The sequence below is a fragment of the Lacerta agilis genome, chromosome 17, assembly GCF_009819535.1.
Source record: "Lacerta agilis isolate rLacAgi1 chromosome 17, rLacAgi1.pri, whole genome shotgun sequence".
In the NCBI taxonomy this organism is placed as follows: Eukaryota; Metazoa; Chordata; class Lepidosauria; order Squamata; family Lacertidae; genus Lacerta; species Lacerta agilis.
Window position 1 is genome coordinate 25173001 of NC_046328.1, and position 19823 is coordinate 25192823.

The 19823-nt window shown below is 47.2% G+C and overlaps 1 protein-coding gene across 1 annotated transcript in view; it reads left to right on the forward strand.

The window, feature by feature from the left end:
• The window catches only part of AHNAK (AHNAK nucleoprotein), a 55628-nt gene that overhangs the window by 17670 nt on the left and 18135 nt on the right, over nucleotides 1-19823 (forward strand). Inside the window, exons 2-4 of the mRNA XM_033174864.1 lie at nucleotides 17216-17309; nucleotides 17911-18067; nucleotides 19377-19564. Of these exons, the coding sequence (XP_033030755.1) occupies nucleotides 17911-18067; nucleotides 19377-19564 (345 nt within the window). The 5' untranslated portion in view covers nucleotides 17216-17309. The remainder of the gene's footprint in view (nucleotides 1-17215; nucleotides 17310-17910; nucleotides 18068-19376; nucleotides 19565-19823) is intronic.

Sequence of the window (19823 nt, forward strand, 5' to 3'; positions counted from 1 at the left end):
TGGGCGCATTCTTGAAGAGCTCCTGACATTAAGAGACCTGATCCACTCCCCTCAGGCTAACCTGCAAAGGCAGAGAATCAATATTTGAAGCCAGGTTCACTTCTAACACAGCCGAGGGAGTCGCAAGGGCAGAGAGGCCTATCCCCCAGGGCACGATCTGGTGACTGCAGCTGCCAGTTTCCCTCCCTCTGCTTTCGTGTGGCCCCGAAAGGCATAGGAGGAGATTTCCCCACTTGTTTCCCCCCAGCGTTAGTTATTTTTGCTGCCTTCATTCTCAGAAACCACCCTGCGTCTCTCCATGGGACTCTTCAAGCGCATGGCAACCACGGAAGGAGCAGGGGGAACCCAAATGGTCTTGTAAAGGGATTCTTGCCTAATTGGGGAGGAGAAATCTCTTACAAGTGAACAGACATAATGAAGGGCATATGTATGACCTGCCGTGTTAGTGGTAGCTTCCCACCCTCCATGTGCTGCACTTGCTAACCCATAGTATGATCTTTGCTGCTGGTGCTTTTGAGTGTGTTGCCTCGCTTGGTGGTGGCGGCGGCAATGGCAGTGGGGCGGGGATTAGCAGGGGGGTGGGGAAACACAGCAGCCTTCATTTTGCTCATCTCGTCTCCCCTTTTTTATGTTCTGGAGCGTCAAGTCAGCCATTGCATCGGTCTGCCACCCCGGCAAACACACAGCAACAATTAAAAAATCCCCAACCAGGATAAAGGGATTACTGCTTCTGCCTAGAATGGTCAACCCACAGAGTGCAGCACGCACAATGTGCACACACACACACAAACACACACTTTGACATCCCAAATGGGAGGCTTCTTCGCTGCTCCCAGGGAGTTTTGTAGGATCATGCACTAAATCGCCTTTTAAGCTTAATAGAATTATATTTGGGGTGTTTTTTTTCTTATTGCACTGACCTGCACAAGACTTGGTCTTATATTATATTGGCTTTTGTTCCCTTGCATCTCCCCACCCCATAACATCTCAGTCTCCACCCACGTAGCATTCCAGAGTCTGGGTGTGTTTATCAGTCCAGACTCTCTCTCTCTTGAATAATCCTGTTGTGTGATATTGAGGGACACTTAATGACCATAGAGCAATGAAAGATTGATTTTGGGGGGGGGCAGCAGCATGCAGATGTGGTGGAGTGGGGCAGGCAAAGAAGGTGGGGACCCCATTTGGGATCCTCCTGTGCCACCCGAAAGAGAATCGGGGAACTCTCGAATGGGTGTCTGTGTTAACCAGTTGCAAGAAAAACAGCATAGAGACAGAAGCACATTTGGAACCTGGAATTGATGGTCTTATTGGGGGAGGGGGGGCTTTTTAGATTGCATTTTTTATTTATTTATTTATTTATTTATTTATTTATTTATTTATTTCACTTAATTACCACGGTTCATTCTGCTGTGTTGGGGGTCCTGGACTTCTCCTCTGCAAACCACGACGGATAGTCTTGTAGCAACTGCCAGGTATGCTGTTGCACATTGATTTCTTGTACCTAGAGTCCATGACAGCTTGTACCATTGTAAACAAGGTGGTCTTTTAAGGTAGCAGGAGCAGGTTATAGTTTTGCAACCTAGGGTAATGCGTTCTCCTGAGTGCAGAATCTTGGGGTGGAATCTGAAATCTCAGAGTACTCCACGTGCTTCCTTCTGCTGGGCAGATAGCTGCTTTCCTGGCTCTGCTTCTTCCACCATGTTGAGTGGCACACCCTTCCCCTCTCCTCTCATACGCCTCAGAAAAGAATGAAATCTGACAATTCAGGGACCTGAAATACCACTGAGGGATGTGAGTGTGTGTCCCACCAACGGCTCTGCAGCTATCACCTTATTAAAGGCAGGAATCTCCATAGACCAAGGGTCAGCAAACTTTTTCAGCAGGGGGCCGGTCCGCTGTCCCTCAGACCTTGTGGGGGGCCAGACTATATTTTTTTGGGGGGGAATAATGAACAAATTCCTATGCCCCACAAATAACCCAGAGGTGCATTTTAAATAAAAGCACACATTCTACTCACGTAAAAACACATAGAATCATAGAGTTGGAAGAGACCACAAGGGCCATCCAGTCCAATCCCCTGCCAAGCTGATTCCCGGACCGTCCACGGGCCGGATTTAGAAGGCGATTGGGCCAGATCCGGGCCCTGGGCCTTAGGTTGCCTACCCATGCCGTAGACTGATGAGCAAGGGGTTGGGCTGAGCTGCGAGCCGAGTGGAAGAGCCGCCTGCCTGGGGTCTGAAGACATGCCTTTGTAAAGAATTGTTGAACTATGCGATATTGCAAAACACCCAGATCTTGCCAAGCCGTGGCCTTGGGAATCGTTTTCATGACCAAGGATCAGCTTCTGCTGCGCGTGAAGTGAGGATAAAGAATCAAGGGCTGCTGAGCATGTGCAGAGTGCTTTTTGTAAGAGCTTGGTCTTTTAGTGTGGCAGCACCTGCACTTCGGAACTCCCTGTCAAATCAGTTCTTAGTCTTTTGTTCTTTTTTGTTTTTCAAAGTCTTAAATTATTGCTGATTCTTCTTATTGATAATTTTACTGTTTTATCTTTTTTATGAACCCCCTTTGATGGTTCATCCCCCCCCAGTCAAGCAGTGTATAAATAAGCCTCGCAAATCTGGAACGATACTTGATAATCTGATCACGTTGATAGACTTTACTTGGATGTTTTATAATTTTGTTTTTCATCTTTTAATTTTCATCTGTTTTAATTGCTCTCTCTCTCTCTGTTTTATATACATTATAAAACGGGGGCGGGGGGAGTGTATACATTTTAATAAATAAACAATTTCAATGGGGTTTCTCGTGCCCGTCAGATCCATTCATCTCCTCCCTTGCCACCCTTAAAACCTAAGGCATTGGGTATTTGGGGTGAGCAGATGCATTTATTTCGTACATCTTCAGCCCCACCTTTCTTTGAAGTTGCTCAGGGCGGCAGCATGCGATATTTCCCGCCTTGCCTTATCCTCGCACAACAACCCTATGAGGTAGGTCAGGCTGCGTGTCACATGGTGAGCTTTGTAGGATTTGAACCCTGTCCCGGCCCGACACTCTAACCACTGCCCATGCCCCAGAGGTGCTAGGGCTCTGGGGTGCTTCCTTTGTACTGAAACGGAGCCCCTGGGTACGAGGGCACAGCTGACCGCTTGAAGACCACCACACTCGGATTACCAAAGTGTCTCCCTTGCCTCCTGGAAGGCCTGCCTCTGGGCTTTCCCCACAGAAACGGCGGCCCCTGTTTTGACGACTTCCTATCTCGAGCCCAGCGAGATATTCTGCCGCAGAATACCCTCTCTCCCGTGACATTGTGGGAATGTCGTGCTGTGTTTTGCAACCTCCCCTTTCCCAGTAATAACCCCGGCGATCCCAAGAAAGCCTGACCGGCTCATAGCTCTCGAGGCCAAGCAGTTGGTTCTAAAAATACGGAGAATTCAAGCACGTGGCCCCCCTCCGAATAGAAGCAACTGGCGGGGCCCTCGTGGCTGGCATAGCTCCCTTGCGATGGTTGGTTTCTTCTTTCAAAGCTGGGGACAGGCAGGCATGATGAGCCAGGATCCTGCCTCACTCAATGGCCCTCCCTGCTGCCAAGGCCATGGAGCAGCTGGCACTGGACTCCGCGAGGGGGTGGGCAATAGAAGAGGGGGGGCAGGGGCATTCCTTGGGGCGTTATGGGGTTAGACCCCTTGGCTCGCGTAGCCAGTGGTTGCGTTTGGTGAGAGTAGCCCCCCCCCCCAATCGGGTTTGTTTCAGGCGTAAAATGTATAAATCCATCTAGAAGGACCATTTCCTGTACTCCTGAAACGGTGCGCAGTACATTTTCGTCTGAAAATGTGTGCGGTACTTTTTAAATCTGAAAACGTGTGCCTTACCATTTGTATCAAAGAGAAAGAGAAAAACAACTACCAGACTTTTAGAAGACATCTGAAGGCAGCCCTGTTTAGGGAAGCGTTTAATGTTTAATAGAATATTTTATTTTAATATTTTGTTGGAAGCCGCCCAGAGTGGCTAGGGAAACCCAGCCAGATGGGCGGGGTATAAATATATTATTATTATTATTATTATTATTATTATACCTGAAAATGTGTCATTTTTTATCTTGTTCTCCACTCAAGTGCAACATGTAGACTGCCTAGGGATGTGTGGGGTTTTTTTTTATAATCAAGCGGTTATATAAATTTTATTACATGAAACTAAGTGTTTCATCTCAATTCAATCACTCAAGTGATCTCCACCCCCCCCCTGCCTGCCGGCCAAATTGTATCTGCAGAACAACCCTTTGAGTTAGGTTAGGCTGAGAGAGAGCGATTTTGCCCAGCGTCACCCAATGAACTTCATGGCCCAGATCTCTGTGATCCGAATCTTTTTTAACATCCTACTGCACCATACTGATTTTTAACCGTGTGCATTATCTAGTTACATGCACAAAAGGAGCTGGGACTGGATGCAGGCAGCCAGCAGGTGTGTGAAGCTAGGAGTGGTTCGCAGAGCACCCTCTGCCACCAGTGATGTGGCAGCGTAAGTTTCAAGACTGGGTCCTGGTGGGCAGGTGTGTGTGTGAAGTAGACACATGAAACCCCCAAATGCCAGGTGAAACTCTTTGTGCATCTAGCCCAATTTTCTCTGCTCTGGGCTTGCTCTTGAGGATGGTCTGGAAGCTGCTGCAAGATGTGGCGACTCAACTGCTCACCGGTGCAGGATATCACCGAAACGTTACCCCACTGTTAGAAGAATGGCACTGGCTCTCAATTAGCAACTAGGATAAGGTGCTGGTTTTGGTGTACATGCAGCTTGGGACTACGACACCTGCAAGATCGGTGTCCCTTATATACTCAGTTGATCACTGCCCTCTGCAGCTGATGGCCTCCTGCTGTCTTATCAGGACATACGGTGTAGGAATTAGGCCTTCCATGTGGTGGCACCCCTGCCCTCTGGAATCCCTTCCCCTGGAATATTAGACATGTGCTGTCTCTGCTGCTTTCTCCCTGGAATATTAGATATGTGTTGTCTCTGCTGCTTTTCGATGCCGGCCAGAGACTTTCCACTTCCGGCGAGCCTTTTAACTGGAGAGCTTCATCCCAGTCTGCATCTGCATTCAGATTTGTTTCTGAGATGCTAGGGAATACTTTGGGACTTCTCAGCAGAAGAAAGGCTTGTTTATCGTTGCTGCGTACCTGAACGTTCGACTGCACACATCAACAATGGCAATTGAACTTTTGCACACACAAACACACACACACACACACAGCACGTGCTGTCCCACAAAGCTAGGGTCCTTCTGCAGAGCCAAAAAAAACCCCACACAAGTATAAAGTCACCCACACCCTGAGATTTGCTCAGTATTTCATGACCATGGTGAGCGTTTGCCAGCATCTTGTTCTAATGTCTGATTCTTGCATCAGTTTGGCTGCTGCTGTGTTCTAATGGTTATAAATTATTGCAGTTTATTGGTGTGTGTTTTCATATTACAAACCGTGAAGCTAGTCAGTGTATAAATACCGTGCAGCTCAGGTTGCATTAGATATCTGGAAAACCCAAACCGATAGGAGGAAGTGAATAGTGGCTTAGCTTCTGGGAGTCTTTTAATAATTTCTGATAATATCGGATGTGAAACATTCCGTGAGCCACCTTCTGAGCCGCAAGAAATATCTCCCAATGTCGGACGCAGTTGGTTTATTTTGAAAAAGAAGGTGTTTGTTATGCCTGTTAGCTGAAACTAACACTCTAGGCATTGCTATATTACAATTGTGTTTGTTTATTGATAAAAAAATACTTGCATACCACTGTATTATAAAATATATCGAGTGGTTTACAGCAAGAAACCATACAGCAGAATCATTTAAAAAGTTTTTTTTTATTGGAATAAAAAAAAAAGTTAATTCATCACTAGGAATCTTGGCCATGGTGGTTTGCTGAAGGGTGCTGTGAATCCACTACTGAAAATCCCTTACCACTTTACAGAACTACAGTTCCCAGGATTCTGTAGGGAAAAGGAGTAGCTCTTAGAGCAGACAGTTGTGGGCATTGTACCCAAAGACGCCACCTGAACTTTTGCAGGGTAAATTTGTGAAGCCATTTTGCTGACATTCTTCAGGCAGCGAAAACCACTACGGTGTTTTGGGGGAAGGCAGTTTACTTTGACCAGAACTGGTGGGCCATTTTCTTCTTTCTTACTTTATTTTGCTGCTATCTGTGGTGATGACTTCTGGCCATTTTTTCATGACCTAAAAATGCCACACACATAGCATTTTTTCTGAAAAGTTGTGGGCGCAAAAAAAACATGGTGCCTTCTGCCTAGATTTCATCCTCCACCCATTTGGGAGCAAGATTTCGTTTCTCCCCCTGTGAGGAACAGCAACATTTCAAATTTTGCCCATCCTCATCCCTGCCTAGTAGAGGCCGTATGCTGGACTTGCAGAATGCCTGTTTCAGTTGGAATTTTATGTGTGAATTCTGCTTCTCAGAAATCTATCCGGATGGATACGTTTCCCAAGCACAGTTGGGTAGAATCTAAACACACAGAAAAAAACACTGCGAAAATGCTTTTAAAAAAACTTTTTTTTGGGGAAAAACACACACATTGAATTTGCCGTAGCTCACTGTTGCCATCTAGTGTCACATTTGCATGTTGCACTTCACAACACACTTAAAACGTTTACAGTGGTACCTCTGGTTACGTACTTAATTCGTTCCGGAGGTCCATTCTTAACCTGAAACTGTTCTTAACCTGAAGCACCACTTTAGCTAATAGGGCCTCCTGCTGCCTCTGCGCCGCCAGAGCACAATTTCTGTTCTTATCCTGAAGCAAAGTTCTTAACCTGAAGCGTTTTTTCTGGGTTAGCGGAGTATGTAACCTGAAGCATATGTAACCTGAAGCGTATGTAACCCGAGGTACCACTGTAATTTGCAGCTGTATAGCTGAGTCACTTGTTTGAGGAACATAAACTATGAGACCAAAAACAACACCGGATGCATGAAACATACTATTATTTAGTTATTGTGACTCTGTAGGTTGATATTGAACTGTCTCGTTTTCCATGCGATACCAAAGCTTGTTGGCAGCTCTTGTTTTTGTTAATGTAATTTGATGATTGCTGCTTGTTTTAAATTTTCTATGTATGCTTTGCAGGAAAATACAGATAAAAAAAATTAAAAGAAAAGAATTCTATGTGTGAGAGAAAAGATATTGGCAGCAAGACGCCCACAGCCCTGTGTGGGTGAGTTAAAACTGCAACAGACTCTGGACATCCTTCATCTGTTCATTAGTCACTTAGCGGGTGACATGGCTGAGGGTTGTATCACATGGCTTTGCAAGGTGTGTTTTGTTGACCATGGGCCGTGCATTTGGCAGGTGGGAGGCAAAACTTGAGTTTCTGCTGTTTAGATTTTTAACAGATATAAAACTGGAAACACAGTAACTTTTGTTGGCCCAAAGATCTGTTGCCACCCTGGAGGCAGGTAATTTTGCTCCTGCACCATTACAATTACCTGCTGTTAAAGGAGGGTGCCCTGTTGCATCTCTGGATGAGTCCAGTCAGGAGGCACACCCAGAAAGAGTGACTTATGCAGCAACGAGGTTTGAGGGGCTCCTCTCGCTGTGTGGCTAATCCTTGTGCAGCCTTCCAAAACAGATCTTTTTTTGGGGGGGTGCAAGTTGTGCTATCGGAAATCCAGAAAGGGCTTCTCTGTTACCGTATGGGTCAAAGGGCAGCGTGTTGTAGTGGTTAGGAATGCTGGACCAGGACTTGGAGAGACCCAGGTCTGAATCTTCATTCAGGCAGAAAGCTAACTCGGTGCAGATTTTTGTGAGGATAACGCAGAGGGCTTGGTACTCCTTGCATTCACAGAGGAAAAGTGGAACATGCATGTAGAAACTTTTAAAAAAAAACCGAGTTCTATTTTCAATCGTTGGTTCTCTTAACTCCGGGCCTGTGCGTCGCAAAAATGTCTGGGCTGGCTGGCTTGGCTGCAAGACTCCACCAAGGTTGCCGAGGCCTCTCCCTTTTCTCTGATCCAGCCTGTTTGTGTGCATGAGTGTGCCGTGAGTCATCTCTGTGAGGCAATCACACCCAGCCTGTAGGCTTATGTCCAGAGGAACAAAGCTGGGTGTGGTCCTTTTGTCTCCGCTTTCCCCAAGAGATCAGTAACTGAACAATCTTGGCTCAGGGGGTCCTGCATCTACGCCCCCCCACCCAAACAGGGTGTCAGGTCAGCTGCAGGACGATGTATGCCACTGGGTGAAAAGTGGTGGGGCAAAACCGCTTTCGCAGCTGTGCCGCCGCAAAGTCCTTGCATGTGGAAAAGCAGACGTACCTGCTTGCCTGCATTTGGTAGGAGCGTAGAAAGCTGTCAGGCTCTCCAGCTCAGCATTTTCTCCTCTGGTGGCTGCAGGTCTCCAGGGCTTCTGGGTAGGGCTAGGGCCTTCCCAGGCCTGGAAATGTGCTCCTGGGGTGGTCCCTTCCGAATCCAAAGCAGATCCTCTCCACTGAGATGTTTCCTGTCCCTGAGAAGGATGCTGTGTCTGATGCTGTAAAGGACTAATGGGAAAAGACATTGGCAGCTGTAATGTGAGGATAGGCAGGGGAAGTTGTCAGAAGGTCTGTGCCAGAGGGTGCCCTTACCAGGGGATTTCTGGTGTCTGTGCCGTAGAAGGCAGTGCAAAACAGCAGAGAAAGCTAAATTACAGCTTGTGTTTTTGGAGGCCCCACTACTGAGTAGCAGAGCAGAAGGTTGCAGCATCTTCCCACATTTGGGAAAGGGATAGAGCTCACATCTGCCTTGCATGCAAAAGGTCCCAGGTTCAATCCACGGCATCAACAGATAGGGCTTGGAGAGACTCTTGCCTGAAACTCTGGAGAGCCACTGCTTCCAATTGGCCTACTGAGCCTAGATAGTCCAATGCACTGATTCAGTCAAAAAAAAAGACAGGTTGCTGCTCCTATGCTCCACATCCATCTCTCCCTCCGATGCCTTCTTCATTCTCTTTCTCTCTCTTTGCTAAAACGCAACAAAGAGTCCTGCCACACCTTTAAAGTCCAGTAGATTTTATTGTGGCAGAAGCCTCTGTAGATTAAAGCCACAATCATCAGAGCCATCAATAGACAGCTTTGCACTTCATATTGGAAAAAAGCTGGGCTCGGTTTATTGTAGCTTCTTGCCCATGAAAGTTTGTGCCACAATAAATCTAGACTCACACACACACACACACACACACATTTTTTTAAAAGAAAGAAGCAGAAAGAGTCTGGGACAGAGGCTTTTTAGGAATGTAGGGAGAGCTGAGATTCCCACACAGGGAAACAGGTTCCCAAGCTCGCTGGTACTAAACAAGTGTTAAGCAGATTCCAGCGTCCCATCGGGGTTGCACATGCATAATAAAAGTTGAGATAAATTTACTCCATAATAGGGAAGTTGCACTGTTTCAAGTTCTGCCCCTCCCAGAAAAGGAAGTTTGCTCCCCCCCTTCCAGTTAAATGTGCTTAAGTTTTGCCTGCACCCAAAGGTGAAAGGCTTCCTTTTTTCCATTTACCCTTCCTAATTCACAACAACATAATGAAAAATAATAGTAAAAAACACCCTAGTTTTGCCAGAAATATTTAAATGCTTACCGATGCCACGTGTCACTTTGCAAACTGTCCTATTGGTGGTCCTTTTGGTGTGCTCCACCCGGCGTATAAGACGACCCCCGACTTTTGAGAAGATTTTTCTTGATTAAAAAGTAGTCTTATACCCCAGAATATACAGTAAATTCCCTGAGAATCTGCTTTCATTGCAAAGGAAGTTTCTAGACCTCATGATTGTGGAGATATGTTTGAAAGCGTGCAGATAGAAGCAGTGTCTGCTGCAGAGAGGTTGTGATTCATGGAGGAGATGCTAGTTACGAACCATGAGATTTAAATGGCACTTCACTATTCAGAGGAAGTCTGCTTCTGAATACTAGATGCCGGGAGACCTATAAATAGAGAGCTTGGTTGCCTTCATACCCAACCCAACAGAGGTATCTGGCCAACCACTACTAGCAACAGGAGGCCAGACCTAGCACTTCCCTTCTTATGAAATGTAAATTTCAATATATTCTAAATAAATTGGGAATTTACAACCAAAGAATTCGCTAGCCGGCTCAGTTTCAAAAAAGCTCAACCACCCCTGGATTCAACACGGCCTCTGGGTTCACTAACCCTTCCTTCCTTAGGGAACCTTCTCCTGACCATCACAAAGCTATCTCTGCCCCTAGGGCTAATGTAATCCTTTGCTCCCAGCCAGACTGCCAGTTCCCTTACCCTCCACAAAAGCAGAATTGCAGGCATTCCGACACCTATGTTCTCTAAGCAGTTGGAATGTCAGTGAACATTCTGTGCCATCCCAGGTGAGCACAGATAGCCTTAGCTGAGTCACAGAAATGCAGGAATGGTTGATTGTAAAATATTTCTGCAACCTTTGCCCTGGGGTCGTCTTGAGGATAGATTAGCCAGCTGCTATTTTCCAGGGTGGGAATTAGCTGGAAATGATGAATCGATTAAATTTGGGGAGGGAGGGCTTTCACGAGAAGCGAGGGAGGCGCGCGAGCAAGAGATACATTTCAAAAAGGAAACGCTTTCTATTAAAACCACCGAGCTTTTCTTGTCTAAACAAGTCTCTTAAATTAATTGTGTTTGCAAGCAGGAACCACAAGGAACTGCCAGTAGGGGAATACAAATGCTTTTTCGACTGCCAGCTTTACCTTTTGTGGTTTGCTGGGTGAGGCTGTGTGTGTGTGTGTGTGTGTGTGTGAGAGAGAGAAAGAAATAGCTGGTTCTGAGAGGTAAGAATTCATTGCAGGTGACTGGAAACCCCAAACAACCAGTGTGTTCTTTCCCTGGGATTTTAGGTTCTTGCCTTTGCAAAGAAAGTACCGTTTAGTGCGCATCTGGCTCCTCACCCTAGGAAGTCCCAAGGACAGCTGCTATGGCAGCTGTGTCCCCTGTGAGGGAAGCATGCTGGAAGCACGACATTTCCCCTCTATATTTTTGTGATACCTGCATCAGAGCAGCCAAACACCTGAACAAAGCACCAAAAGCGCCCCCCCTGCCCCCCAGCAAAGAGTAAGCAGCACTTGAAACTCCTCCAGACACCTCGGAAGAGTCTGGAATCTTTGATAAAAGCACCAGTGCTTCATTTGCCACCTTCAAATATCTAAAACACTGTCACATGGAAGATGGAGGAAGTTTGTTTTCTGCTGCTCCAGAGGGGAGGACCCGAACAAATGGATTAAAATGACCAGAAAGGAGATTCCAACTAAACATTAGGAAGATCTTTCTGCGGGTAAGAGCTGCTTGAAAGTGGAATGGATGGCCTACCTTGGAAGGTTTGTGGACTCTCCTTGCTTGGAGGCTTTCAAAGAGAGGTTGGATGGCCATCAGCCAGGATTCTTCAGCTGTGACTCCTGCATTGCAGGGGGTTGGACTAGATGACCCTCCCAGCTCTACAATTCTTTGATTTTCCAGCAGTCAAGTTCTATAAATGATGGTAGCCTTCACCTCCTCCTTTGGTACAAAGATCTTTCAATCCTCCCAACTGCTGGAATCGCTTTCTGCTAGTTTCCTCTCTTATCACGTCTTATTTGCCTTTTGGGTTTTTACAGTCCTACAATCGCCTAGTTATTTGAACAACGTCCTTTTCCCAATACTAAACCACCCGTCATCCCCGCCCCCCCCCCGGCACTCACCCATAAGCTCCAGATTCAACCCATTACTTCTCCATTCCTGACGTTTTGGTTTGCCTTTTCACTTCTTCAGAAGTTACAATTAGCGATACCACGCTTGTGTTTTTCCGGTGTTTGATCGAGCAGAATGTCCCCTAAGAAAGCTTGGGATAAATCCATTTGGGGCTGATTCACTCAGCTATCCCCCCCTTTCTACCCCCCCTTTCTATTTCCACCAGCCAGAAGGATTTCTTAGACGGTCAAAGATTATTGTGTGTTCTGAAAAATACCTGTTTTTTTAACATGCTTCATTCAGAAGGCAGTAATGTGTGTGTGTTCTGAAAAATACCGGGTTTTTTTTTAACATGCTTCATTCAGAAGGCAGTAATGTGTGTCACTTGACACATTGAAAGGAAATTGGTAGTCAACACTTTGAATTCAGAGGGAGGAAGTCCACCTCATAAAGTAGAAAAAGCTAGCAAGTCCATTCCTTTGCTAAGGTGTCAGAGCAGGTGAGCCTCTCTAGAAGTGTACGAAAGCTCATACCAATAACCAACTTAAATTGGTCTCTTAAGGTGCTACTGGAAGGAATTTTTAAATTTTTTAAAATTTTGTTTCGACTACGGCAGGCCAACACGGCTACCTACCTGTAACACTTCATTGTGGACAGGGTTAAATTGCAAGATTACAGATCCTGACACTGGGGGAAAGCACTTGTTAAATAACCCCTGCCTTGCCTTTCAGGGAAAGTGCCCTTGCAAGGCAAAAGCGGGTCTTAGAAACATATACAGCCAACAGTTTAAAATCTGCTTCATGCCCTTTTAAAAACAGGCAGCAAAACATGTTTAAAACATGGTAGTTAAAAAAAAAGCAGAAGGAAATCTTGTCTCAAGAGCTCTTTTAAAACTCTCCAGTGAAGGTGCGCTATGAACCTCATGAGGAAGCATATTCCAGAAATATGAGGCTGTCACTGACAGGGCCCAGTCAGCCTGACCTCTCTTATCTTTGGGGCCTCCAAAGATGGTCTTAGAGAGACTTTGGGCAGGGTCATATCACGTGCGCGGGCTGTCCTTTGGATAACCTGCTCCCAAAACTGTTTAGGGCTTGGAAAACCAAAGGCAGAGAAGTGTGCTTGTGGGATGATATTTCCATCCCTGACATGTGGGGTGGGGATTTTTTTTTGGCAAGTCTGCTTTCCTTGGTCTGCAGCTGGAACGTTTCTAGAAAAACAGCACTTCTGGGGTCATCGTAATTATTTGGGAATTTCCGGATCTGGAAGGCGCACCAGCAAAGTGCATTCCTGAAGACATGACCATCCCCTAATGCCTTTAGAGATGGAGGTGAAATATCTTAAGTAGCAGATCTGCCCCACCTCCGGCTGGCTTCTGTAGTCTGGAATCCTGCGGCGTTTCCTCCTCCATCTTGCCTGACTTCAGAGGTTGCAGTCGCTGAAGATCAGCCTTCAACAACCTGATGCCCTTTCAGATTTTTTTTTTTTGGCCATGCTGGCTGGGATTATGGGGAGCTGCAGTCCCAAAAATCTGGAGGGCAACATTGACTGCTGTAGATCATCACTGCATTGAAGTCAGTAGATAAATACATAAAGACATCCTATCTTATCTATCAGTGGTGTTGCAAAAGACATAAACAGCTATGAAATAGCATTGATTCTTGGATTAAATTGTGATGCAGGTTACCGTGACCCATTGTCCATAATTTAATATCCCCCGCCCCCAAGCACGGTTGATTGCCTTAAAAAAAATATCTTGTAATGGGATATGGATTTAAAAAAAAAAAAAAACTTTTCCTTCTGGAGGAACCCAGCCCATAAAAGGCAAAGAGGAAAGAGCTGTGTGTACTTGGGAAACCAAGCAAGCTTGGTGTCTGACCAACCACGGACAGCCCATTTCCACAACTTGATTGCAGTGTCTGTGCTTTTACAGAATTCCCTACGTTTTGTGGGAGGAAGGGATGGTGTACGATAAAGACCAAACATAGGCTGCTGGTGGTGGGGGGAACATTAAGGGCAGAGCATAGACAGTGTCTACTGGGTGTCTGTTGAGTTCTTCTAACCTTCTGGCTTCAGAGACATTTCCAGATATTGCAAACAGATTCCCTCTTTTAGTTATTGACTGATTGCATTCATATACCAGCTTTTCCTCCAAGGAGCTCATGGGGGCATAGATGTTTCTGTCCCTCCCCGATTTCTCTCCACAACAACCCTGTGAGGTATGTTAGGTGTCTGGCCACTTGGTGATCTTCATGGCCGGTGTGTGTGTGTGTGTGTGTGTGTGTGTGTGTGTGTGTGTGTGTGTGTGGATTTGAGCCCTGATCTCCCAATACACCACACTTGTTCTTCAGCCTGTGTGTGGGCGCACTTGGCCAGTGATGGTTGTTGTGAGAAGTGTGCAATGAGCTCATTAAGATCGCCCTTGTTTTCCTTTCTGTAACTGGGGGCTGGTGGAGTCCACAAGACCACAGAGATCAAGGAAACAAGCCTGGATATGTCATTTGCCATCTTGTGAGGGGTGGGTGGGTGCTGGTGTCCTGTTCCCAGTTCAGATGCTGGCTTGCGAAGACTCTCCAGTTGGGGCCAGGAGCTGATGTCAGTGGGAGCCTCTTCTGCAGCCTCCCCTCCTCCTGTCTGGGCTGATCAGGTTTCATGCATGACCTGAGCATGCATGTCTGTAGCTGTTTGGAAGTGGAAAACTTCTCCCCTCTTGTTGCTTCGCTGAAAGTTGGCACGGTCGTCTGCGTGGAAGGTGGGGCGTTTGAGCTGGGATTGGGTACGGGAGCCAGAGCATTGCAAAGCATCGATCGTGAAGGCATGGCCGCCCCCTGGCTGCACCCTTTAAAAACACTTCTGCAACATGTCCTGTTGTGCTCTGTCCTTCCTTCTCCTCCTCTTTCATAACAAGTCCTCTCCATTCTGCTGATAAATGGTATTGCACCTTTTAAATGAAGGCCCAATTCCAGCAAGGGGAAGTCTACCTGCGCAAGGAGGGACTGTAGCTCATGCTTTTCATGGACAAAGCCCCAGGTTCAAATCCCTGGTAGCTGGTGGTGTGAAGGACTCGTCTCTGCCTGAGATCTCTCTTTCAGAGTGGCTGCCAGTCAGAGCTGGGCCAGATGGACAAAGACACAGATTTGTAATAAGGCAGCCTCCTATGCTTCAAGGGAGAGTCTGCAGCATGAGAGCTCAGCATGCAGAAGTCCCCAGTGTCCGCACCCCCACCAAAAAGATTTCAGGTAGCTGGAGATGGGCAAGACCTTTCCCTGCCTGAAACCCTACAGGCTCATTCTATAAGGCAGCAGCATATATTAATGAACCATTCAGAAAAGTGATTGTACTAGAGTAAGCAAATTGCAACAAATGAAGGATAAAAACAAAATACGTTTTAGGATTTTGACAGCGTACAGAAATCAGGGCTACAAAAAAAAAAAAAAAAACCTCAACGAACCCTTCATCTGATCTGGCAGCTTCTGGCACTCGGAGCTAGACTGTTCCTGACTGTGGAAGCCCCACTTTGATCTACTGTTGAGCCCAGTATCTCCAGGGTCTCTGGCAGAGGAGAATGTTTCCACCATCTGCCACCTGGTCCTTTTGAGGAAGGATTGAACCCGGGACCTTCTGCAGGCAAGCCATGTTCTCTGCTGCTGAGCTATACCTGCTTGCCTGTTAACTCCTTGCCTTCTGCAGGTTTCGATGTTTCTCACTGCTTCCTTGCGTTTGCAATGCGGCTTGTGCCCTGGGAGGTTCCTCCTTTTAGAGTCCAGGGGTAGGGAGAACACAGGCTTCGCATTCCTGCCGGCATATGTACCATGCCTTGCATGCTCAGGCTTTGGGAGGGGCTGTGGCTGGCATGTAGCATGCTCAGCCGGGGCAGGAGTGTGCACAGGCTCACAAGGAAGAAGTGCTGCCCAAGGAGAAGAGGGAAGGAAGGGGGTAAAGGAAGGGAGCAGTTGTCTCTCTTCCCTTTCCAATACAGCCTTTGATGCGTGCTTAAGCAATGTGGTATTGCTGGCTCTGAAACAGGTCAGTGTTCTTGTGCCCCATCTCAGAGCATGGCGACTGTGCTCTGCCTCCATGAATGCTTCCAAATGCCACCTGCTGGGAACTGCAGGAGGGGAGAGTGCTGTTGCGCTCGGGTCCTGTTTGCAGGGTGGGCGGCCCCTGCGAGAGGCAGGATGCTGGATTAAGGCAGGACATTGGTTGTTCTTAGGTTCTTATTACAGTCAGCACCAGCCCTGCCATGCCATTGCCCCAGGGTGAATCAAGGTGCCTCAGGCGGCAACACAAAGGGAGGCAGGGAAATAGGTGAAAAGCAGGAATTAGTGTCCAAGGGTTGCAGCAAGACTTCTAAAACGGGGTTGTGTGTGTGACGCCATTTGCAAGCTACTTGAGACAGTGAAATGTCTTAGTTCTGGTTATAATTTTAGAAAGGAATGAGTAACGGGCAGCAAATGGATCAAGGGGTTGGATTTTTAGTTCGGGGGGGGGGGGAATGACCGGAGTGTTTGTGGGGAAATATAGAGATAACATTGAATGATGCAGAGGGAGTACCTTAAAATATTCCCCCTCCACTGATTATATAATCATCTTAATGATTATTTTGCATTGCTTTTATGGCACTTTATGTTGTAGTGTACTCACATATTTTGTTGTAAACTGCCTTGGTAATTTTATGCATGCTCTTATTGAGCTGGTTTTGAGGTTTTGCCCTGCTTGGGGGTTTCCATCCCTAAAGAATTCTGCAGGTTTCCCCCGAGCCTGCTGGTGTGATGCTATTTTGCCTACATAAGCCTGAACATCACAGGCAGAGGGAGTGATACATAAATGGACCCTCCATGTTTAGGAGGTAGTATTTCTGAATGTCAGGTGGCAGGGACTCCTAGATGGCCACTTTCTGGACACAGATTACTGAACCAGCCAGATTGAGCAAGGCAGTTCTTAAGTGGGTATAAACATCAACTGCTCCGAATACTCTCCGTATACCCTTCCTAGTATGTTTTATTTGGCAATTAAAAGGACATCTTTCTGTGACGGGCAGCAGTTGGTGTAGAAATGTGTACGCCACAGAGAACAATTTTGCCAAGTGGAACGCAAAAGCAGCATTCCTCGCTAGCTTTTGAAAATAGTTCTGATTCTTCCTCTCAACAAACCTACTTTCACCATCCTATAAACTTCGGAAGGCATTGCTGACATTCTTTGGAACCTGCTTTTGCAAACAGAGCAGGGGTGAGGGAACCTGCGGCTTTGCAGTTGCCTCGTGACTCCAGTTTGCACCCGCCACTAGGGATGGCAGTGATGCTGGGAGTTGTGGTCTCATAATGTCCAGGAGGGTCACAGGTTCCCCATCCCTGAAATGGGGACTTCCTTAAAGGTGTGTGAGGGGGAGGGTAGCTGATATTTTCAGGGACCCCAGTTCTTTTCCCAACAGAATTCAGATTCCCCATCCCCTGCACTCGACGTGGATTCACCAGGTGCAAACATGACCCCCGGACACCAACAAGGCTTTGTTTTGTTTTCTCTTCTAGGTTGGGAAGTTGGAAGAAACGTTACCAAAGGATTGGCAAGTGACGAGAAGGGAATTCCTGGGGCGGTTCCGGCCTGGACCAAAGTCCTAGAAAGGTGATTCAGTCTATTCTTTATGAGTAAAGCAGTGGTACTACTGTGCCGTATTTATCCAGATCTCCTAGTCCTGGAGAGGAGCTATGTGCAGCACAGGGTAGAGCATTGGATTTGGAACACAGCAATTCAGCCCAGCAACTTGGTGGGTCATCTTGGGTCAAACGGCCATCGACGTAACCAACCTCACCAGGCTGTTGTGTGGATATTGGCATCTCGTAACTAAACATTTGGAGGCACCAGTGCTTCTGAATACCAGTTGCTGGAAACCACAGGAGGGGATAGGACTCTTGTGCTCGGATCCTGCTAACGGGTTTCCCACAAACCTCTGGTCGGCCACTGTGAGAACAGGATTGTGGGCTTGATGAAACCACCTTCTGCCTGATCCTGCAGGATCATCTTATGTCCTTATATAACCGCCCTTGGAGCAAGATTGGGATGAAAATATAATAGAGCAAAATGCATTTTCTGAAATAGACTAAGCTTGTAGCACACTTCAACCTTTTGAGGTGCAGAATTTGAGCAGGAGTTCTCCTTTTTACGCACAGCCTCTTGAGTTCCCCACGGCTTCCTATTTACACACTTACTTACTTACTTCCTTAAGATGGAGAAGGAGGAGGAAGAGACCCGGGAGATTCTGCTCCCCGACTGGGAAGGCATTGGCTCTCGCGGACTTACCATCGACCAGACGAACGAAGGCGTTTTCGTGAAACAGGTTCAACAGGACTCACCCGCTGCCAAAGCAGGCATTGTGAAAGAAGGTCAGTGAGGTGGTTTGTGGGGGGTGGTCTGGGCGGGGGCAGAGTGGCTGGACAGCAAGAAGCCACCTCCTCCCTGTTCATCATCAGCTTTTAAAGCCACCAGAGGGCATCCTCTTTATGGTCACAAAGAGTCCCCCATGACATCTTGAAGAGTCACGTACGCCATATCCGCACCATTTTTAAAGCACTACGATACTACTTTAAACAGTCGTGGCTTCCTGCAGAGAATCCTGGGGACTGCAGTCTGTTAATGGTGCTGAAGGGTGTTTGAAAAGGTAAAGGAACCCCTGACCATTAGGTCCAGTCACGGACGACTCTGTGGTGCTCATCTTGCTTTATTGGCCGAGGGAGCCGGCGTACAGCTTCCAGGTCATGTGGCCAGCATGACTAAGCCGCTTCTGGCGAACCAGAGCAGCGCACAGAAATGCCGTTTACCTTCCCACCGGAGTGGTACCTATTTATCTACTTGCACTTTGACGTGTTTTTGAACTGGTAGGTTGGCAGGAACAGGGACCGAGCAACGGGAGCTCATCCCATTGCGGGGATTCGAACCGCCAACCTTCTGATTGGCAAGTCCTAGGCTCTGTGGTTTAACCCACAGCCCCCCCCCCTATTTCCCCACCCCAGAGCTGCAGTTCCCAGAGTGGTTTAGCAGTCAACCCCTCTTCCCAGAAACCTCTGGGAGTTGTAGGTCTGTGAGGGGAATGGGGTCTCCCAACAACTCTTGGCACCCATAACATACTGCAGTTCCCAGGATTCCTTGACTGTTCTAAAGTGGTATGATGCTGCTTTAAAAGTGTCGTGCAGGTGGGACCTGTGACAATGGACTGGCCTAATGCATTATTTTTTGAGAGTGTGATAGAAATGGGAAAAAATAAATTAAAAACAGAGGGGTAAGGGCTGCAGAACTTTGCTCAGCCCATGTCGGCAAGCTATCCCCTCAGGACATTTTGCACTTAGCTGGGCTCTCTTAATACCAGATGTGTTAGCTTTAGGAGAGACAAAAATAATAATTCAAAAAAATGAAGCAGCTCTTCACACACTTCATCATGGACTAGTTCAAATGTCTTCTTTAAAAGGGCTGGCTTTTCTATAAATTCATGGAGGACAATAGGTTAATCAACTTCTGCTAGCCATGACAGCTAACGGGAGCCTCCAAGTTTAGGGGCAGTCTATCTCTGTACACCAGCTGCTGGGGTGCAAACAACAGCTCCTGCCCTATGGTGCGGGTTTCCCAGAGGCTCTGGTTAGCCAGTGTGGATGAAGGGCTTTTTCTTAATGTTCTTAATCCCCACCCCACCCCCCTCAGGGGATCAGATCGTGAGTGCCACAATCTACTTCGACAACCTGCAGTCCGGGGAAGTCACAGAGCTCCTGAAGAACGTGGGCCACCACACTGTCGGCCTTCGGCTGCAGAGGAAAGGTGACCGGTCTCCATTGCCAGGACAGTCTTGGTCCCATGACGTCTTTGCCTCAAGGAGTCCAGAGGTTGTTTTGGTGAGTGACCATCGTCATGGAGAGGACCCCCCTTCTGTGGCTGATGGAGGAAGAATCTCAGGGTGGGCCTGGGGGAACTTGGGACCTGGCTCTTTCCATACACCTGTGGTGGCTTGGATATTCCAGGACACCAGAGGAAGACAGTTATCAAATTTACAAATGCAATCAGTTAAGGAGTTGAGGGCAGGTACCAAAAGGTGAGTTCAGGGACAGGTAACTTGTTAGACCCTGAACAGTTCCAGCCAGTATCATCAGGGAC